Genomic DNA, 22,916 nt, shown 5'->3' with positions numbered 1-22,916 from the left:
GGATGGTGCGCCTACTGTGTGCACATGGCTGATGTTGAGATTCTGAATTCAGGCCAGACCTTGGAAGAGCAGTCAAGGTGGTAGAGCTTCCTGGGGGGAGTTCATGGGCTTGAGTCAACTGGGATGGGTTCTGGGGACAGGCCCCTGCTCAGAGGGAGCGACAGGGTGTGCAGGATGACCTGCTGCCCAAAAAAAGCTTCTTGGAGCAGGTCTGGGGAAAAGGGGTCAAAGGCTGAGTAGTACAGGTGTTGTAATTAATTACTTCGCTACAGCCGCATTCCTAGTATGCTTGTGAACAACTAGAAAGCAGGCTTATAGCTTCTCTTCTTTCCTCAGAGCACATCACAGAGGTGGACAAAGGGCCATACCAAAATAATTAATTGGACAAACTTCACTAAGCATCTACTTCGAGTAGAGCGCTGTGCCAGGAACTGGGAAAACAAAAATGATTCCATCATGGTCTCTGCCCTCAGGAGTCTACAGTCTATTGCTCCTGAACTGAGTTAGGCTAAGTAAAAACTAGCCCGTGTGTGGGAGATGGGCAGGGCTGGGGTGGGGAAGGGGCCAGAAAAAAGGGAATTACAAGCAGAGAGGGCAGCATCAACAAATGCAGGCAGGAGATCAACACAGCACATGCAGGGCAGCAGAAGCAGCTGTTTTGTGCAGTGCCAAGTGGGGACGGGTGGGGGCAACCGAGGAGGGGGAGCAGCAGGGGTGGGCCTTGGATGCCAGGCTAGGGCAGCCACTCAAAGATTTTAAACAGGTTTTTTTTTTTCCCTTACACTTTACAAAGCTGACTCTAGCTGGGGAGAAGTGATTATAGGGAAAGAAAAGGAGGCAGAGACACCAGTGAGGAGGCCACTGCTTGGTTCGCGTGGGAGATACTGAGGTCCTGAGCTGGGGCAGTGGTATTAGGAACAGAGGGGAGAAGAACAGAGAGTTACAATGATAGAACTTGATGGGCTGTGAGGGGTGAGGGGGAGGGAAGGACCAAGGAAACACCTAAGTTTCTATTTAGGAGACCAGGGAACGGTAGTGCCTTTACTGAGATAGGAACACGGGAGGCGGGTGGGTTGGAGAAGGGGGGTGGAGTCTAGCTCTGAATGGGCTGAAGAGACAACTGCTTGCGTTTCTGAGGATGGTGGGGCACAGAGGCTCTGAGCTCCCAGGAGGTCTGCCCAATAGAACAGGCATCCTCCCCTTCCCCATGATCAAGAACGGCTCTGCATTCTGGATGGAGAGCCTCACTTTCAATATCAGTGCTCTGGCTTGTGGTCTGTAGGTTGGCCCTGCTTTGGCTCCAGTGACCCCAGAAGACCAGAGAGGCCATGGGGGCCTGGGCTGTGGGGCTGGTGCTTTATCTCCTCCATTTGTAAGGCGGTAACTGTGCGCCAGCCTTGCTAGAAGCCCTGCAGCTGGGGATCACACTGATAAATTCACTGTATTACTTTGCACAAATCAATATCCCAGCACTTACCAGGGGTTGATGTGACCGAAATTGGTTTCAGTCAATTCGTGAGGGTAATAAATGGCCATTTATCAAATCAATTCATTCTGCAGCACTTCTCTGCCTGCCCATCCTCGTGGTACCCCTGGGGTGCCAGGCTCCACCCAGCCAGCCCCCAGCACACATCTGACACTAGCCTAGAGGACCCAGGGAGGTCTGGCCTACCCTCTAGATCCGCCTCCCTCTCCTGCACCTACTTCAGTCTTGAGGTCCTGAGGCACTGGCTGCTGCTTACCTGCCACAAATTCCAACCCAAAGAGTGCCTCATGCTTCACCTGAGTTGGTAGCCGAACACAATCTATTATCAGTGTGATCCCTGGCTGCAGGGCCTCTAGCAAGGTGGGTGCACAGTTACTGCCTTACCAACCCCACAGCCCAGGCCATCCACGGCCTCTGTATCTTTTCCAGCATCACTGGAGCCATAGCAGGGTCAACCTACATACCACAGGACAAAGATGTGCCTCCAGATCTGAGGCAGTTCAGGTGACAGAATGGAGCTTTGGGTAGAAGGAAGCACTCGGGGCAGACATTCTGACAGCTCCTAGGAGGTGGGGAGTAGAATCATCTACTCCTGCTCTGGGCCAAGGGCAGGGACAGACAAGGTGGTGTAGGACCAGGGGAAGAGGCCAGTCTGGGGCTGGGACTAGGGATAAGTCCCGGGTTGAAGGAAATAACTGTGGGCCTGACCTATAGAGCACAGTACCCAACCCTAGGTGGTAAACATCTTGAGGAAGGGGACTAGATTTTGGTGAGTGCTATCTCGTACATACAGGAAGGGAAGTCCCGGAAAGAGGTTTTTAAACTTGAGCTGAGCATCAGATTGCCTGCAGGGCCTGTTAAAACACAGATTTCTGGGGAATTCCCTGGGGGCCCAGTGGTTAGGACTCTGTGCTTTCACTGCCGAGGGCCTGGGTTCAATCCCTGGTTGGAGAACTAAGATCCCATAAGCTGCATGGCATGGCCAAAAAATAAATAAATTAAAAAATAACCCCAAAAAACAAAACCCACAGATTTCTGGGACCCTCTGCCAGAACTTCTTATTCCATAGGTCTGGGCTGAGGCCTCAGATCTACATTTCTAACAAGTTCCCAGAGGATGCTGGTGCTGCTGGTCCAGAGACCACTTTGAGAACCACTGCCCTGGGGGATACCCCTTGTCTAAGCCAGGCATAGGGTTCCACTGACCTTACCTCACCTGTCTGAGGTCACCCTCAGGGAGTCATGCACCTGAGTAGAAGAACAATAGTGAGGCCACCATCCTGAGTAGAATCTCAGTTTGATATATCTCTCTAGTGGGATCTGCATGGGGAGGAGGGCCATTAAATTAGGAGTTACACCAGCAGGCAGTCTAGCCCCCAGGGGTCAAAGTATCAGACATAAAGAACTTCTGAGGTGGAGAAGAATGCACTCAAGACTTTTTCAGAATGTTTTCCCCAAAATTGAGCCAGCTGCTGACAAATTATACTGAAGTGTGGCAGAGTCCTGTGCTGGGAGACAGAAGATAAAAGTTCTAGTTCTGGCTCAACTGCTATATTACTAGTGATGGACAAACTCCTGTTCCTTTCTAGGTCTCAGTTTCCCCACCTGAAAATTGGGGGTGGGGTGGGGGCAGTAGACCAGATGAAGGTCAGAGTTAAATTCAAAGCATACGAAAGCAGCCTTGAGCAAATTACTGAAGTGCTCTCTCAGCTTCCTCATCTGTAAAAGAGGAACTTAATGGCACCAACCTCATAGGGTTGCTGTAAAGATTAAATGACACAACATATGCAAAGAGCTTAGAACACTGCCTGGAACATAGGAAGTATTCAACAAATGTTATGTTGTAATATTATTAGCCACTTCTCCCCAGCATGGAGACAGCAGGACTACAGCTCATTGGGGCAGACCGTGAGCTTCCTCGCCCTTTCTGGTGCGGGACAGCATCTTGCATATACTCACCAGCACCTACTGTGGCGATGGCACTCTCCTGGCCAATGATGTGCTCCTTCAGCCGCTGCTCCAGGGGAAAGCGGCGCCGTTCCTCGGCCTCACGTTTCCGCTGCTTCTCTTGGTACTGTGGGGAGAGAGGGAAGGTGGCTCAGGAGTGCTGGGCCCAGGAGGATCCTAGTTTCATTCTATCCCCCAACCCAGGGGGGAAAAACACAGGTTTTATTCTCTGGGGGTCCTGATGCATAGCTCTGGCTCATGACCACTGGAGGCTGGCCCAGTCCTCCCCCTGCCCCTCGACCTAGGCCTCACCTCATCTCCCCACCTCAGGTGGTCACTGCTCAGGGGTCCTGCCTCACCCTGCTAGTAAGTACTGCTAGTAAATTAACCCTTGACTCTGGCATCTGACAGAAGATTTGGTTCGAATCTCAGCTCTATCACTTACAAGATGTGCTTATTACCTGGAGCAAGTTACTTTGCCCCAGTTTTCTCCTCTGTAAATTGGGGATTAAATATGATAATGTATATAGAATATGCGTAGCATCATGGCTGATGTGCACTGAGTGCTTACATATATAGGTTCTTTTTCTTTTCCACTTATCCTCTTTTTCTTCTTAAAAAAATTTATTTATTTATTTATTTATTTTTGGCTGTGTTGGGTCCTTGTTGCTGCGCGCAGGCTTTCTTTTAGTTGTGGTGAGCGGGGGCTACTCTTCGTTGCGGTGCGTGGGCTTCTCATTGCGGTGGCTTCTCTTGTTGAGGAGCACGGGCTCTAGGCGTGCGGGCTTCAGTAGTTGTGGTCCACGGGCTCTAGAGCACAGGCTCAGTAGTGGTGGCGCACGGGCTTAGTTGTGCCACGACATGCGGGATCTTCCCAGACCAGGGCTTGAACCCGTGACCCCTGCATTGGCAGGCGGATTCTTAACCACTGCACCATCAGGGAAGTCCTCCACTTATCCTCTTGAAAACCATTTTGGTTTTTAAACCAGAGCTACGAACACCCTCTACTTCAATGATACTGCATTTCAATTAAACACAACTATTCAGCAATTGCTGTGTGCCTGGCCCTGTGCATGCAATGATAGAGAAAGGCGGGGCAGGGGGAAGGAGGAGGATTATACCCTGCCCCCTGGGAGGTTTAGATGATGCTGGGTGCCTGGCATGTGTCTGGCCTCCGGCTTGGTCCATTTCAGAAAAGGTAGACGGAGGAGGCCCGAGCTTGGTCCTGCTGCGAGGGAGAAGAGGAGAGTCAGGGCTTGCTCTCAGGGAGCTCAAAGTTGGGCAGGGGAGGTGAGGCAGGGTCTGTACACAAATACTACTCAGGCAGAATTAGCCATTTCCTTCATGGTTCCAAAGCATGTGTGCCTATTTCTAGCCTTGTACCTATCACTAAAAAAAAATTACTTGAAAACCAGTTTGTTGCATGTTTGTGATTCTGTCTTCCAAATCAATTATGAACCCCCTGAGGGTAGGCCCTGCCTTTTACTCACTGCTATTCCCGGCACGGGTCCTGGCACAGTGGAGGCATCTGGTGAATATTTGCAAAAATGAAGTTGATGACAGATATAAAGAGAAATTAACAGCTAGAATGGGTGGTGTAGGAGTACAGAGAAGGGAAGGATACATAGCACGGAACAATTCTGGGAGACAGGAGGCTTGAAGGAGCTGGAATACTGGGCTAGGTGGGAGCTGTGGGACTATCTGGAGACTGGGCAAGGAGGGGTGAGTGCATGGGTCTGATGATAAAGCATTTATGGAGGCCAGGGGATGGAGGGTGGGTGAAGGAAGCAGGTCTTGAAGTGGGATGGAAAGACCTGGGTCTTCAGGAGGCTTCTTTCCCCTAGGGCCCCTGTAATACTGACAGCTTTCTAGAAAGCGAGCTGCCAAGGTACGGCCCTGTCACAAAAGTTGTGGCTGCAGATTGCTCTTGCAGGGAGAGTGGATGAAAAATACCTGCTGCTTGGGCAGTGTTTTCCTGTTAAGGTAGTGACCTTGACAGAAGTTAAAAAAATAAATAGCAAACAATCCAATTTCGGCTGTTGCTATCAGTCTGTAACTGAAAGCTCCCATCAGTTCTGGGGTTTCATATGGAGCAATAATTCGGCGCCAATCCCAGAGGAGCAACACTTGCTGGTTGGAATCCAGTGCGTCATCGTGCAGCTCCCTCAGGCGCCACATACATCACCTGGCTCTGCCGACTCCAGCCATATATCTGCCTCCTCCTCCCTGTCCACCCAGCCCCTCTCAGCACTTGAGTCCACTGCGGTGGAAGGCTCTGATGGTGAGATGCACACATACCTGCTGGTACAGCACTGGCCAGCGGCCTGGCCAGCTCACAGTCAGTCTGGCTGCAGAAGGAAGCTGGCCTCCAAGGGTCTGTTAGGTCTGTTTCGTCACTTCCCCTCAGGGATGGGTATTCCCGCCTCTGGGCCTTTTGCTCACACTGCTCCCTCAGCACAAAAGTCTTCTCTATTCCCACCTACCTCTAAGTGATCTCAGCTTAAATACCAAATTGTCTAAGGAGCCTGTTGCCCTGGCCCCGGGACCTCCAGAGCACTTATTTAACTGACTGTTTATGTCTCCTTACTCCACACACGAGGTCCGTAGTGACAAAGCCCATGTTTTATTCATCACTATAGCTCCAGCACCTAGCATAGGGCCCTACTCACAGAAGAAGTCAATACATGTTGCCAACCGAATGAGGTAACTACTGTTTGTGGAACAGCTGCTGTGTGCCAGGCACTGTATTCAGCACTTTATATGTAGTGTCTCACTGAATTCTTACAGTAGTCCCCATCTGGAGTTTGACTCCTCTTCTGGCTCACAGTGGGACGCACAGTGTGGCAGAAAGAAGCAGCTTTGCTCCAGAAAGATGTGAATTTAGACCTCGCCTAATCCACTTACTAGTTAGCTGACCTTGGGGAAGTTAATTCACCTCCCTGAATTTCAGTTTCCGCATCTTGAACATGGTTATGGTACTCATACCTACCTTGCAGGATCCTTGTGGGAAGCTGGTGAGGATTAAGTAAGGTGATGTATATGAAACAATTGGCAGGTCTCTGGCATACAGCAAATGTGCATGTAGAAGTGGCTACGTGAGAGACTCAAGTGGCCAGCATAGTAACTGGCCCGTGGCAGGCCTCTGATAAATGTAACTTCTCCTTTACTGCATTTTGATAACTGATTATCTAACCCAGTGCCTTTTTTGTTTGTTTGTTTTTGTTTTGGTGCTGGAACCCTTTTAACTAATTTAATCTGCACGGAGCCCACAGATAAAGGGAACAGTTGCTCCGGCTTAAGCAGAAGCCAGAGGCCAAGTCCACTTGATGCCCCCACTTGCCCCAGCGTGGCTCCTGAGGCTTCTCCCCCTAGGAACCCTGGGTCTGCAGGGTACAGTCTCAACACCAGCTGAGTTCTCAGGACGCCTCTACTGTCTGGGGTGGCTCAGCTCTGCCTGTCAATTTTCCTTACGCGGTAGAGAACTCCATATCTAGGTACTTTCCATCCATTAGTTTGTGAAGCCTCACAAAACATATCTTTTTTCCTTTGCTACAGGCAAAGCCTAACATGACATTTCCCACCACTTTGTTGGTTTGGGTACGGCCACCATGGCCTCCTTAAGTCTTCTTCAGGGAAATATTTCTACCTCCTATAACTCGAATTCACTGTCATGATTTTAGGTTATCTTAGTATTCCTGTTATTTTCTTGGGCAATGGGAAAGGGTTCTTGACTTTTATGGGGGTGAGCATGGGGGAAAGGTTACAATGTGATCTGGCTGGTTTCTCAGGAGCTTTCTAGATGGTACTGGGAAAGATTCAACCTATGGCTTAAATCTGAGCACATCCTGATTCTAGCATACTCCCTCCCAGCCTTAAGCCCTATATATCTCCTCAGAGAAACTTCTGAAACTGGATCAGACTTTTTGATAAAAATGTACAGGACAATGGGATTAAACAGGTAGACGGTTACTGCTTCATACTCTTTTCCTAATGCTTATTAGCACAGAGTTTATATTAAAAAATATGTTGAATGAATGAATGACTTTTTAAGGCATGAGCTATGAGTTCAGGCTTGTGGAAAACTAACCAGTGGAAGAACCTAGGAAAGGAAAACACTTGGTCTGTATGTATTCTTTTTGGGGGAGAAGAGAGAGAAGGATGGGAGAAGGCACTTGGTAAGTGTCTATGAATGTGGGCTAGTGCTATTCCCGGCTTTCTGAGGAAATGGGGAAGAAGGTTACAGGGACTGAGGTCAAGGCCCTGCTTTGACAGGATTCCACTGGAGGAGAAGACAGGTTAGATGACCCAGCCTGCAAAAGTAGGGGGCACTGGGCTGAGAGGCCCAAGAAGCTACCCAGGAGAGCAAGAGTGGGGGAGTGATCATCTTCTTAATAAAAGCCACATGCAATTAGCTTCAGAAGCCCTCACCTGGAGCCAGCAGCAACCAGCTCCCTATGCTGCATCTCGGCTGGATAATCATGGCCACTGGTTTCCATCATTCTTGATTTAATATGGCACCCCTCCTGGCTCTGAGTGCATTTACAGGAAAGGCCTGGGAGGCCGAGGTGAAGCCTAGCTGGGCTCTCACTAGGAAGTGGGCGGCTGGGCAGAGTGGCTCTGCGGAGGAGGGTTACAGGGAGAAGGGGTATGGCAGCACACCTACTGTTGGGCATTCCTCAGGAACAGGTCTGATAATAAACCTGGTAGTACGTTCACTGAGAGAGGAGCTAGGGTAGGGGTGGTAGGCAGAATGAGACCCTGGACAAGAACAGGATAAGCATGGAGGAGGGAAGAGAAGAGAGGCCAGGCTGCAGTTTGCCTCTTGTGGGAGGTCAGGGCAGAGCCTACTGGCTGCTCACACACTCAGATATGCCCCATCCTCCTGACTCCCTGATCCAACCACAACTTACATCATAGTCAGGGCTTCTACCATGCCCTGAAGCTGTGGGGGACAGAGAGGACTGGGTGCAGAGGCCAACAAAGGGGACCATGGGGCAACAGACGATACTGGGGGGGGGGTTGTGGGATGACGGCAAGAGTCCTGAGAAGGGGGGTGATGACAAGAGGAGCCCAGGGGGTCCAACAAAGGAGCCTGGGAAATACAGAGCAGACAGGAGAGGAGACTGGGGGACAAGAGGGGCACCTAAGGGACTTGAAAGTCTCTTGAACTAGCTCAGAGCCCACATCCTTGTAGAGGAAAGCTGGGTACAAAGCAGGCATCAGTCCCACCAGACTTGAGGACCACTATGTCAGCATCCCAGATTCCATTCTCCTCTCCTCCAGTCGATCCTCCTTTTGCTGCCAGAGCCATATTTTTAACACGTAAATCAGATCATGTCATTCCTTTGCAAATAGCTGGGTTGATCCAGAGACAAGAGTGGCGAGAGAAGGTTAAGAGGCGCAAGGAGTGGCTAAGGTGAGAAAATGGGTTATGTTCTCCTCAGTCCATCACATCAGGAGGCACGTGATGTTCCTGTACCTGTGGCTGGGGATGTTAATTTTGATCACTTGGTTAAGGTGGTCTGTGCCAAGTTTCTCCATCATTTTTCCCTTTGTAATTAATAAGTACCTTGTGGGGTGGGACTCAGTGACTACGAAAATATCCTGTTACTCCTCAAACTTCCACTCACTAGTTTGAACATGGACTGATGAGTCTTGCTTGATTTGGGACCAACTGTTCTAATTCTCACAGCCCTGCGGAGTTCAGAGGATCTCCTCCCTCACTGTCCAGAGATGAAGTAATTAAAGCAGGGTCCCACTGGTAGCAAGTAATAAAGGCAGAACACTAACCCTTGTAGTCTAACTCCAGTGCCTGCACTTTCCACCCTGGAGATAAGAAGAGACCTGTTCTTGCCTTCAGGAAGTTCAGAGCCTATTTAGGAAGATGAGACTTAAAATACAAATTTCGTATTCCTACTTTCAGCATGGGGCTACCTAACGAATTTATTGAAAATAAATACCAGAGGGTGTCCTTGCCAGAAATGCATAATCTGAGTTGAATCATAAGCAAACATTAGACAAATCCAAATCGAGGACGGTCTACAAAATAAACAGCTTGTACTCGTTAGAATGTCAAGGTCATGAAAGACAGACTGAGGAACTGTTCCAGATTAAAGGAGACCAGGGCTTCCCTGGTGGCGCAGTTGTTAAGAATCCGCCTTCCAATGCAGGGGACACGGGTTCGAGCCCTGGTCCGGGAAGATCCCACATGCTGCGGAGCAACGAAGCCCGTGTGCCACAACTACTGAGCCTGCTCTCTAGAGCCTGCGAGCTGCAAAACTACTGAGCCCGTGTGCCACAACTACTGTAGCTAGCACACCTAGAGCCCGTGCTCCACAACAAGAGAAGCCACTGCAATGAGAAGCCCGCGCACCGCAACGAAGAGTAGCCCCCACTTGCCACAACTACAGAAAGCCACGTGCAGCAACAAAGACACAAAACAGCCAAAAAATAATAATAAATTAATTAATTAAAAAAAAATAAAGGAGACCAAAGAGACATGAAAACTGAATCCAGCTTCAGATCCAGAATTTTCTTTTCTTGTAAAGATAATTATTGGGACAACTAGTGAAATCTGAATAAGATCTATAGATTAGTTAATATCAATATTAATGTTCTGATTTTGAGGACTATACTGAGGTTATATAAGAAAATGCCCTTTATTTTTTAGGAAATTCATACAACTATTTAGGGGTAAAGGAGTATCGAGTATATAACTTAACTCTCAAATGGTTCAGAAAAAATTATACATATATCTCTTTATATATTATTTATATATACATAAGTAATAAAGCAAGCGCAATAAAATGTTAACAATTGGTATTATGGGTGAAGGTTTATGGGAATTGGCTGTACTATCTTTGAAATCATGTAAAAGTAAAAGTGAAACAAATCAGGACAATGCTTACCCTTAGGGATGGGTAGTGACCCGAAGGGAGTATGATGCAAATGAGTGCTTGTAGTAGTCTATTTCTTGATCAGGTATATTCAGCTTGTAAAAATACAGTGAGCTGTATACTTATGTGTACTTTATACAAATATGTTTCAACAAAAAGTTTTTGAGAAGTTAAAAGAAGGGACTTCCCTGGTGGCGCAGTTGTTAAGAATCCGCCTGCCAATGCAGGGGACACAGGTTCGAGCCCTGGTCCGGGAAGATCCCACATGCAGCAGAGCAACTAAGCCCCGTGTGCCACAACGTGCGCCTGTGCTCTAGAGCCCGCGAACCACAACTACTGAGCCCACGTGCCACAGCTACTGAAGCCCGTGCACCTAGAGAGCCTGTGCTCTGCAACAAGAGAAGCCACCCCAATGAGAAGCCCGCGCACCGCAACGAAGAGTAGCCCCCACTTGCCACAACTACAGAAAGCCACGTGCAGCAACAAAGACACAAAACAGCCAAAAAATAATAATAAATTAATTAATTAAAAAAAAATAAAGGAGACCAAAGAGACATGAAAACTGAATCCAGCTTCAGATCCAGAATTTTCTTTTCTTGTAAAGATAATTATTGGGACAACTAGTGAAATCTGAATAAGATCTATAGATTAGTTAATATCAATATTAATGTTCTAATTTTGAGGACTATACTGAGGTTATATAAGAAAATGCCCTTTATTTTTTAGGAAATTCATACAACTATTTAGGGGTAAAGGAGTATCGAGTATATAACTTAACTCTCAAATGGTTCAGAAAAAATTATACATATATCTCTTTATATATTATTTATATATACATAAGTAATAAAGCAAGCGCAATAAAATGTTAACAATTGGTATTATGGGTGAAGGTTTATGGGAATTGGCTGTACTATCTTTGAAATCATGTAAAAGTAAAAGTGAAACAAATCAGGACAATGCTTACCCTTAGGGATGGGTAGTGACCCGAAGGGAGTATGATGCAAATGAGTGCTTGTAGTAGTCTATTTCTTGATCAGGTATATTCAGCTTGTAAAAATACAGTGAGCTGTATACTTATGTGTACTTTATACAAATATGTTTCAACAAAAAGTTTTTGAGAAGTTAAAAGAAGGGACTTCCCTGGTGGCGCAGTTGTTAAGAATCCGCCTGCCAATGCAGGGGACACAGGTTCGAGCCCTGGTCTGGGAAGATCCCACATGCAGCAGAGCAACTAAGCCCCGTGTGCCACAACGTGCGCCTGTGCTCTAGAGCCCGCGAACCACAACTACTGAGCCCACGTGCCACAGCTACTGAAGCCCGTGCACCTAGAGAGCCTGTGCTCTGCAACAAGAGAAGCCACCCCAATGAGAAGCCCGCGCACCGCAACGAAGAGTAGCCCCTGCTCACCGCAACTAGAGAAAGCCTGCACGCAGCAACAAAGACCCAACACAGCGTCCCCCCAACAAAAAAAAAGTAAAAAGAAAAAGAAAGAAAGCAAAAGCCTGCCCCAGTAAAGTTTGGAGTGCTGTGTTTGGCCCATGGAGAACCTGTAACGAAGGTCAGACGGTGCTGTCTGGGCCATCTGGGCCAAGCACAGAGCCAGGCATGTGGCACAGTGGCTCTCGAAATGAGATGTGAAGCAGGGAGCAGGTTGGGCAAGGCAGGGAAGGGATATCTCTTCACCCTAAGGCAGGAGGAACATAACCTTCTTACCCTCCTGTATACCTCACCTGTTCTCTCCTGATAGCTTCCTTCAGATCTGATGGGAGCACCCAGGCTTGCAGCCCAGAATGAGGGGCTCAGGGGAGCACTGCATCCCCAGCTACCCCTGAAGCAAATGAAAAAATACAGAGATAGGAAATGTGCTTGTGATTCTGTCACTGGGATATGCAAACAAAATATATATGATAGGCCTATCTGCTTAATATTCCTGCCAATTCATTCTCTGGATGTGATTAAAATGAGCAATAAATTCCTTGTGAGTCTCGGTGGAGTAAGGATCTGGGAGTGGAGATGCGGGCTGGCACCAGCACGTCCCCCTCAGCTGAATATTCATCATGGAATAGCTCCCTATATTTTTGTTTTATCTGCCATCGTGTGCACAGAGATATATTTCTACCTCTCCTTCGTCTCTTAGTTAAGATGTGAAAATGGTCTAAGCTTTAAGTATTAAACTCTCCAGCTAGTGAAATCCTTCAAAGTGAGATCACAGTTATCTTCTCTACGAATCCTGGCCTGCTCATTCTGCCTGGAGGTGATCCATGCTTTCCTGGGGCCCCCACAAACTCCGTGTGGACCCCTCCTAAGGCACAAGTCAGTCTGTGCGTATCAGAGCTAAGAGCGCCTGCCTCTCTCCATCTTCCTCTCCCAACAGCCAGCTCAGGAGACAGGAGCTGGGCTTCATCCACCTCTGGATCTTCTCAGGGGGCCCAAGGGGGCTTCTGCACACAGAGAATGCTGAGAGAACTGAGCAAACCAGCCATGAGGAGAAAATTATTTAGGCCACCTAAGGTGACAGAGATTCTTAGATAAGTGACACATTTTAAAAGGCAGAAGAAAATTAAAAATTAGGCTTACGGATAATTCTAAAATGAGAAAATCATCAAGAAATAATAAATGAAAAAAGCAGATTCCAAATATGGAACTAGGATCATAACTCATAACACCTTCAGGACCAAGCAGGAAATACAAATGTCTGACAGGCAAGCACATAATACAATAGGAAATAGGCACCTGTGGCTGGAGAGTCCACGCTCCAACCTCTAAGGCATTATACTCACATTAAAAAAAAAAAAAACTGAGTTGGCAAAATAAAACATGGCTGCCAGTTTGAGATCCCTGGGGTTTATACAGTAGGCTACTAACCAGGTTAAAAAAAAAAAAGACCACTTATATAAATATATATAGATAGGGTCCAAAAAGGCAAATGTAGTATCATAAGAAGAAATCTCTGATTCCTATCCCAATAGTTACTAATAATAGCTTGATTTTCTAAAGTCACCTGCTTTATTTCAGATTCAGATTTCTCATTTGTAAAATGCGGGGAATAAGAGCTGCTTCATGGCTTTGTTACAGGATTAGAAAAAATATATATTAGAACACCTGGCAGACTGCCTAGATGCACTTGATAAATGGTACCTACTATTATTATAAATAATTAAGAACATTAATAGCAGTTATGTATAGGTAGTCAGGCTATCAGGCTAAAATGTTTTTAACTGAGATTCAGCTCAGTTGACATCTCTTTCAGGAAGCCTTCCTTGATCTCCCAGGCAGGATTAGAAGCCACCTTGGCTTTCCACAGTCCCTGTCCCTGGGCTTCCCTGGGACTGATGACTCAGTGGTGTCATGTTTTACTTGCCTGTCTCCTCACCAGATTGGGACCTCCTTGAGGGTTTCACCCAGCTGTCTTCTTCCCATCTAGCCGAGAGCCTGGCACACAGATGTCATTCATAAATATGTACTGACTTATTTAATTCTCTTCATTTTACTCTCCAAATTTTCCATAATGGGAAAGATGACTTTTATAATTACAAATTTTCTATAAAGAGCCCATATCTGACTATAGAGGTAGGTGAAGGTGGAAGAGGCTGAGCTGGGTGGCAGGGGGATGCCGGACGGAAAGCAGGGGAGGAAGATAAGATCAGAGTGGTGGTAACCTGTGTCTAGCCAAAGAGCCAGGAGATGAGTTCTCAGGTTGGAGCCTCAGCACCCCTCCAGGCCTGAATCATTATGTTACTGACATGGGGCCTGAACTCAGAGAGGAGCAGCTGCTGCTTACTTACTGGCAGAGGGAGACAGAACCCAGTCTAAAGCAGTGTTCTTCCCCTGAAACTCTTCCGCACGATTTTGAAAAGGCAGTTTTTTGCAGCTTGGAGGAAAAAAGCAGAGCAGAAAGAATGGGTGACCATGGAGATGCTGAGCAAATAACAGAAAGACAATGCTGCTGACATCCAGGGAGAGGTGAGAGTGGTTCACATGGGTAGAATCTGAGGGGACTGCAGAGCAATCAAGTGGAGGTGCTCAGCAGACAGGTGAGCATTTCGGAAGGAGGAAATCCAGACTGGATAAAGGGATCAAGTGCAGAGAGGTGACGATAGGGAAAGTCTTCCAGCTGAGAGGTGACAGAACCCCTGGGCTGGCTCTGAGTGGTCTTCTAGCCTCTAAAGGCAGCCCCTTCCCTGGGTCACAGCTCTGTGAGGGAGCTCCTCCTGCAGCAGCCATCCAGGAAGCCTGGCTCTGTCCTAGCCCTAATACTGAATTAATTTCCTCTCCTCCCATCCCCTCACAGTCGTCCCTGTGTCTACGTGCAATCTCTCCTTTCCGGGCCAGACGCCCCATTGCCTTCGGCCTTTTCTCATGGCACAGTTCTGCTGCTTGCCTCCTTACTGCCCCCCTCTGCACAGATTCTAAGAGCTCAGTCTACTCAGAAGGTAGCATCTGCAATTGCCCTCTGTGGTCCAGAAGGATCTGACTGGCACAGAGGACGCAACTGCCACTTATTCACTTGGGACACCAGCACTGTACTGATGTGGCTGACATCAGCCCATTTCTTGGGCAGCCAAATTTTGTTAAGGGTCCCTCTGCAGCCCTAACCCTTCCACCCCCTCTGGCACTAAGCGGCCTGTTCTCCTGCTTTACATGACTAGACCAGGGCCTGCCCTATGGCACACCACCTGACAAAATATGGGTACTTTTGGCCAAGTGAAGCGCTTGCTCTCAGGGGACAGTGGTTTGGCCTGAAAAGGGAGATACTGATGGGGATGCAGTCCCTGAGGTGAACTGAAACAGTGCTCAGAGATTTCCTTACAGCATGGGGGAAGCTGACCCAACTATAGGACAGGAACATGGGATTAGTTCTGTCCAGTGAGTTGTGAGTGGAAGTAAAGGGTCCTACTTCCAGGCTGAGCAGTTAGCTGCAGATGCAAGGCCCTTCAGAGCACTCCCTCCTCTCTATAAGCAAGTGGCAGTATTTCAGAGGGTGGCTGCTCTGCCAGTCAGGTCCCTGAGGACCTAGGATGAGCAAAACCCCCCTCTGCTGACCTTCATGTATAGCATGAGGTAAAAATGAATCTTTGCTGTTTTAAGCCTCCGAAATTTTCGGTTGTACCATAGCATGACCTAGTTTATCCTGACTGCTACACAGACAATGGTATTTTGAATGGAATGTTAGAAACTACTTAGTCCCAATGTTTTCATTTCACAAAGGTAAACTGATCTTCAAGAGGGGAAGTGCTCACCCGAGGTCACCCTGTCAGTGAGTGGGGGAGCTGGGATCACAACCCCTGTCTTGTCTGTCTCAGTCTGGTCACCTAAGTGCTCTTACTCAAGACACAGAGAGTATGTGCCACTAGGTGGGACCTGTCACTCTTAATCATCTCAAAGCACTTCGGCCAGTTTGCCAATGAGAGACTCCACGATGTTGGAAAGAGCACAAGACAGAGTCAGAAACCAAGCCTTCCAGTTCCAGTCCTCCCAGTGAACCTACTACTATATGATCTCGTGTCCAAGTCTTAGTTACAGTTTTGACAGTAACTCACACTGGGACCAAAGGCATGATAAGATTTCCCATCACCAGCCTTGATGACTTCTCAGGTCCCTGCCAGCTCTGAGATTTGTGCTTCTAGTTCTTGAATTCTGCCAAGCACTTTCTGAGATATAGTTGGGTGGCTGACAGGAGCAGAAGGCAGCCTCTTTTTAGAAAGTTCAAAAGTCTGGTTGAGAAGATCAAATGAAGATGGAGATTGTTTTGGCTCAGATTCTATACCAGGCTCTCTGGAGTGTGTGTGGAGGGAAGAGGTCAGGGAATAGCTCTAGAAGGAGTGATGATGGGAAAGGATTACTTGATGAGGCTAAAGAATACATGAGGCCTGAGGAAATAGTACTTAGGCTGAGATTTATGTCTTGCTATCCTTCCTCCTATGAAAAGGAGCTGGAAGGTCCATTACCTCAAAAACTGAATTTGAAAGTCCTCAGAAGCCAGAAGTGGCCCAGGCCTCTTCCTGGTCAGGAAGAGGGGCAGCTTCCTATTCTTGATGAGAGTGGGGGTTGGATTTGAATTTAAATAGACAATAATCCCCTAAGGACAAGTGGCCCTTGGTGTGGAGCCTGACATAATTTAATGAGTGAAAGACCAAATGCAGCATGGAGTGCCCACAGGCCTTCTCCTTTCTTTGAGACTTACCTTGGCCTCAGAAGTCCTTAAAAGCTTCATCACCTCCCCTTCTCGAGCATAATCCAAGGGTGTGTGTCCCATTTCATTCCTCTGCAGGGGATTAGCTCCTGGCAGGAGGAGAAGGAGAAATAGAGCCTCTATGAGTGATCAGTGGGCTCTCGGCCTTCCCTCAGAGGTGGCTTGTGCCTTGATTTCAGTGTAGGGAATGCCCACAGAAATATGGAGCAACAGAAACCTAAGAGATTGAAATACATGTTAAGCTACTCTGAGAGAGGAGTTCTCAGTCCTCTCTGACACAGAGGTCAGGGTACTGAGGCTCCTACATGGGCATGCACACATGTGCAGAAACACACCACCCACGGAGAGATGTGCCACCCACACAGATATGCTATACACACACACAGGTGTGCTGTGCATACAAAAATACACACAGCCAAACATGCTAAAAAAGACACCAAACACGCACATAGATTAATACACCCCAACACCAATGCATTATTCATTAAAATGTCTGCATTATCAAATTTGTTTGTACACAGATGAATGTTCATTCATGAAAATCATATAAAAATCTAAAGCACAGAATATACCAAATAACAGTGAAAAGGTCCCCTTCTTTCTGCTCTCTGCCTCTCCCTCTCCTTTAATGCTCTCTTCCTTCTGGACACTTCCTGCCTACCACAGTCAGCTGAGTCCTCTGGTCATCATCAGCAACCTGGCTGTGCCAGCCCTCACCGGTGCTACTTGTTGGTGAGTTTGTGCACTCAGGCAGGCATTTCCTCCAGTCATTAGTTCCTATGATTTGAAGACAAAGAACTTTAAGTATAACAAAAAGAAGAGGCTTGCTGGGGGCCATGCATCTACCTTCTCTCACTTTTAAGTGCCGGAAGCTGATGAACCCTGAATAAAGCGTCCACTTGGTGAAAAGCCTTGTGGACAGGCAGTTGCAGAGGAAAGGCTACTCTAACCCCCATGCTATCAGAATATCCTTCCCAAAGCCTAGGTCTGAGCACCTCACTCTCCTCTTCAAAAACTGTCCATTCCATTCAACTTTCCAAATCTTGAATGAGTGGGGCCTGGGAACATGGAAGACTCAGATCTGGCCCTGTTCTAAAAGCACTCCTCTCAAGAACTATGTGTTAAATGAAACATTAAGATAGTGGTCAACTAGTATTCCTTGATCTTCTTTTTTGCTAGGGAAGTGTTGTCTAGAAGTAAAGAAGGGTTAAGACACAGTCCCTGCCACAAGGATATAATAAGTTGGCTGGGGACACTAAATACACAGGTAAGGTCGTGTCACCATGAGGCCTGGCTCAGGGGGATGTCCAGCCACTGTTTGTTGATGGACAGTAAAAATCAGTGTTTCTCAATCCCAGGCTGAGGAAACATTTATATCATGATATAAAATCATTCCTACTGAAACTCTGCTTCTTAAAGGACTATAAACTTACCGACAATGGCAAACATTCATTAAGCATTTACAAGTGGCTGTCTGCCTGGGCTGCAGAGAAGAGGTGTGGGAGGACGAGGGGAAAGGAACAGAGAGCAGAAAGTATGATTCAGGCCAAGGAAACTTACTGTCAATATGAAAAATTAATACTTTTATACATGATCCTATTTTCTAATAGAAATTAATATAAAATATTAATATAAATAATCTTTACTACAATATAATTTACATACCATTTAAAGTATACAATTCAAAAAAATAAATATACAATTCAGTGGTTTTAAATGCACTTACAACATCATACATCATCACCACTATCTAATTCCAGATCACTTTCATCATCCTGAAAGGAAACCCCGTCACCATTATCAGAGACACTCCTCATTCCCCTCAACCCCAGCAACCATTAGCCTACTTTCTGTTCCTGTATTTGCCTACACTTGACATTTCATATAAATGGCATCATACAACATGTGGTCTTTTCAGTCTGGCTTTTAAAATTTAGCATGTTTTCAAGGTTCATCCATGTTACAGCACGTGTCATTCACGCTACAACATGAATGTAGGAATATAGCACGTACTTCTTTCTTTTATGGTTGAATAATATTCCATTCTGTGGACATACCCCATTTTGTTTACCTATTCACCAGCTGATGAACATTTGAGTTGTTCCCCCCTTTTGGCTATTATGAATATGCTGCTAAGAACATCTGTGTACAAGTCTTTGCATGGACGTATGTTTTCATGTCTCCGGTATATATCTAGAAGTGGTGATGAAAATAAGAATAATAGCCACTGGTATTTACTTACTATGTGCTAGGCACGGTACTCTGTACTTTATATACGTTATATCATTAAATCCTTACAACCATCCTGAGGGGCAGGAATTAAATTCCCATGCTACAGACATGGAAACTGGGCTCAGAGGAGTGAGACAACTAGCCAAGGTCACAAAGTTGGTTATTTGTTTGGAGCAGGAGTCGAACCCTGGTCGACTACAATTCTCCACACTCCCACCAGGGCAGCCATGACACACCACTGGTGAAAAATCATTCTGTGGTTTTTTACTGCTTACAGGATAAAATATAATCTTCCTAATAAGGAGGGTGCCTGGGTTCTTCCTAACTAGCAGGCAGGTCCTCAGAGACTCAGTTGGAGCCTCATTTTTTCTTTCAATTCTGTTGGTGCTTACTGGGCACTGTGTATCAGGGCCCTGTATATAGGAAGATGGGGGATTGCCAAAGCCAATGAAGAGTTTTCTTTTTTACATTTCTTGACCACTCTGTAGCAAATGATACCTTGGCCACTCTCTCCTTTGAGTTCTAAAAACCACTTTTCAGGTTTTCCTCACACCCCGTGACCGTTCCTTCTCTCTTCTGCAGGCTCCTCTTCCTGTCTTTAAGATGAGGTCGGGCTTCCCTGGTGGCGCAGTGGATAAGAATCTGCCTGACAATGCAGGGGACACGAGTTCGATCCCTGGTCCGGGAAGATCCCACATGCTGAGGAGCAACTAAGCCCGTGCGCCACAACTACTGAGCCTGTGCTCTAGAGCCCGCATGCCACAACTACTGAAGCCCGCACGCCTAGAGCCCGTGCTCCGCAACAAGAGAAGACACCTCAATGAGAAGCCCGTGCACTGCAACAAAGAGTAGCCCCCGCTCACCACAACTAGAGAAAACCCGCGCTCAACAACGAAGACCCAACGCAGCCAAAAAATTAAAAAAAAAAAAAGATTAGGTGCCACCTAGAGTTCGAGTCTAGGCACAATTCCAGCTCTCCAGAAGCTAACGGGGACCAGAGGTGACCATGCAACTACAACTCAGGCCAAGTGTGATCAGTGTGCCGAAGGAGGGACAGCAGGACTGTGGAGGCTCAGGAAGGAACACAGCGCTAAGGGGCTTGTTCGCCTGGCCCGGTTTTCCCAGCCCAGCCCTGTTCTCTCTGGTGCTCAGCACTGAGGACTCGACGGGCAGTGGCAGACATCATCTTCCCCTTGCCCAAAGCTCCTGGACCACAGCTAGGGAGGGGCGAAAGAGAGCTACAATCATGCAGTGGAAAGGCCTCTCCTTTCTCAGGTAGCCTCAGGGGGAGCTCTGTCACTAAATATGGACTAGAGTGGAAAGGGGGATGAGGGAGAGACCTCTGGAAGGGAAAGAAGAGAAGAACAAAGAGAAAAAGAGAAATGGTTAAGAGAGGGAAAAAAAATTGGGAGAGAGAAGGGGAGGGGGAGAGGAAGAGAGGTGAGAGAAGAAGATAGTGGAAGACCAGAGGGTGAGATTACAAGCTTCAAACAAGTGCTGTCAGTGATCTATATTTGCTTACAGAATGAAAAATGTGTGCCATAAACATTGGCCACTGAGTAATTTCTAGTAGGAGTCGTGTCACTTCTCATAAAGGATGGGATGGGGATAGGCAGGGCATCTCTGCACTGGGGCCAGCCAGCACAGGGATGCCTTTTAAAGCAGGGCTGGGCCTGTCACCAGCCCAGGAGGCTCTCAGCTAGGCCTCACCCCAGCCACCCCGAGCGGGGAAGCCAGCCAGGCTCCCCAAGGTTCTGGAGCCTCAGGGCAGCACGGCTGCTCCCACTTTAGGAAGGCTGAGGCAGGGGCATCATGGATAATGTCCATCTAATATTAGTCCCCCAGCCCCTGCACCCTTGCTCTGATGCTCTGGCTTGACTAATTGCTGTAATAATTGATAGAACCTGACTTCTACAACTGATCGATTTCACCTCCACGACCAACGGCCACAAACCATTACACTCCAATAAATAACCACGTTGGGCCTCACCCGCCTGCCCTCTCCAGGGGCATCAGGATGGCCCATGCCCTGGCCTGACCTCCCCTTGCCTCCCACCCGGGGCCCCTCCAGGCCAAGCAGCTGGTCTAGAGGGTCAGGCTTCTGGGAGTAAGTCAGAGGGCTGGGCGAGGTGGGGAGCACTAATCGCAGGCCATCCGTCACCTCCCACTGGCTGTCTGGGGCTCAGGCCAACACCTGGAGCACCCCAGGCAGTATAGTGCAGGACCCCTCCCCTCCTCTCCCTGCTTCAGATTAGTGTGTCCCAGCTTATAATATTTGATAAACAGCAGATTGGCTTCCTGGCAGCACTGCTGCGGCTGCGCCTGCCCCCTATAGCTGTGGAAGGTCACTCATTGGGGAAATATGTTTCTGTCAGTGGTATTGAAAAAAGTTTAGTGGAGTGACAGGCCTCAATTTTTCAAATTTTATTAACTCCATCCTCTTAACCATTTGTCTTGAATTCCTTCAGATTCTGGGGGATCTGTCAATAGGGCTCGGGCCAGGAAAGTAGGATGGGGGTGGATGGTCCTGGACTGGTCCTGGCTGGTGCCAGTGACAGGCTTGGGTCTCAACACCCAGGGCAGGATAAGGCAGTGGAAATGGTATTGATGGGAGAGGAGGCCTGGCCCACGGGGGCTCAGGTAGCCTGCTGCTCTTCTCTGGTACAGCACCTGCTTTAGGTTTGACATAATCATAGGCTTTGAGTGGAAAAAGACTTTAATGATGAGCTCTTCCAATTCCTTAAGAAGAGACGCCCCTCTACTACATTTGAAACAGGTGGGTCACTCTGGCTTTCCTGAACATGCCCAGAACCCAGTCTCAAGCTCATGGCCTACCAAGGGGTTCCTGCCACTAAACTGAGGGCAGATTCTTTTCGCATGAGCCCCAACCTCTCTCTCCAACCCCACTCCCACCTTGGACTTCCTGTAAACACCTGTTCATCTTTTAAGACTCAGTTCAGGCTTCTTCTCCAGGAAAACTTCCTTGCTTCCCTACCACCCCAGGTTTGGTACCATCCTTTGTGCTCCCACAGGCCCTTCTGCTTCTATCTTACTACACTGATCCCTGTGTTAAAACAGTCTGTCTCCATCCAAGATTGAGAACCCTCAGAAGTCAGGGACCATGGCTGATCCACTGCTATATCCTGACTACGCAGCACAGGGCCCGGCACAGAACAGGTGTTCAACAAGATTTACCAAATGAACGGACTTCCTTCCAGGTGCTATCTTCTGAGGGCACACACAACATGGCTGTTCTTCCTGCCCCAGAAAAGCCCTTCTCACAGCAAGTGTGTGACCATGTTCTTTGCTCCTGTGGGCCAAAGCCCCCAGTCTCTTTGCTGGTTCTAGACACCTCTTTGTCTGGGTGACAGATCAGGTCAGGTCAGTGCCCGACACCCTCAATGCTCTGTGCGTGGGAAGTGGGGAGGAAGTGGTTGGAGAGAGAGGCCCACTTGCCCTTCCTGGGGAGAGTGCTAAAATCAGAGTGGGAGATGGGATTCAGATATTCTCTCTACTGACAGCAAGCCTAAGGTGGGGAGGGGAGGAGGCATGTTACTCCCTCCTCCCTTGACACCACTCTGTTCTGGCCCTCTGCTACCTCTGTGAATATCAAAGAAGATGATGCGTATGAGACAGCTTAAAAAAAAAACAGTAACTGCCCTATACAAATGTGTGAGGCTATATTATCAATAATATTGACATGCTCACCCACTCCCTCTCACCCCCCACAGTCCTATCAGCCATCGGGGCCTTCTAGTGATCCAGATCTACCACCACTGCAGTTTCCATACTTCACCCCTTCCCCTAACTGCAGCTGGCTCCCTGCCCCCTAAAAGGGCACACGGCCTGGGAGCCAGTGGGGATGGGGGTCACCACTCCCTGGCTGTGTGGCTGGGGTCCTGCTTCATTTCTCTGGTGGTAATGACTGCTGCCCTGCCTACCTCTAGGGGTTTTGTTTGAACTGAATAAGATAAAAAGCTTGAAAACTATTGGGGGGGGGGAGAAAGATTGTACTGGTTGTACAATGCTCTTTGTAATAACTTTTGCATTCATTCTTCCTTTCCATTTTTACTGCTGGCTCCTTTAGCACCTTCATCCTGATTTTCACTTTTTTTTTTTTTTTGCGGTACGCGGGCCTCTCACTGCTGTGGCCTCTCCCACTG

At 47.8% G+C, this 22,916-nt stretch overlaps 1 protein-coding gene across 3 annotated transcripts in view; it reads right to left on the bottom strand.

Moving 5' to 3' along the window:
• Window positions 1-22,916, bottom strand: part of CLPB (ClpB family mitochondrial disaggregase) — a 167,245-nt gene that overhangs the window by 30,272 nt on the left and 114,057 nt on the right. For all 3 annotated transcript variants that reach the window (XM_007112845.3, XM_007112846.4, XM_007112847.4), the window contains 2 exons: window positions 16,513-16,610; window positions 3,445-3,559 (listed from right to left, as the gene is read on the bottom strand). In XM_007112845.3, coding sequence (XP_007112907.1) covers window positions 3,445-3,559; window positions 16,513-16,610 — 213 coding nt within the window. The remainder of the gene's footprint in view (window positions 1-3,444; window positions 3,560-16,512; window positions 16,611-22,916) is intronic.

This window comes from Physeter macrocephalus, chromosome 16 (genome assembly GCF_002837175.3).
Source record: "Physeter macrocephalus isolate SW-GA chromosome 16, ASM283717v5, whole genome shotgun sequence".
Classification (NCBI taxonomy): domain Eukaryota; kingdom Metazoa; phylum Chordata; class Mammalia; order Artiodactyla; family Physeteridae; genus Physeter; species Physeter macrocephalus.
This window is presented reverse-complemented; position numbering and strand designations above follow the sequence as displayed.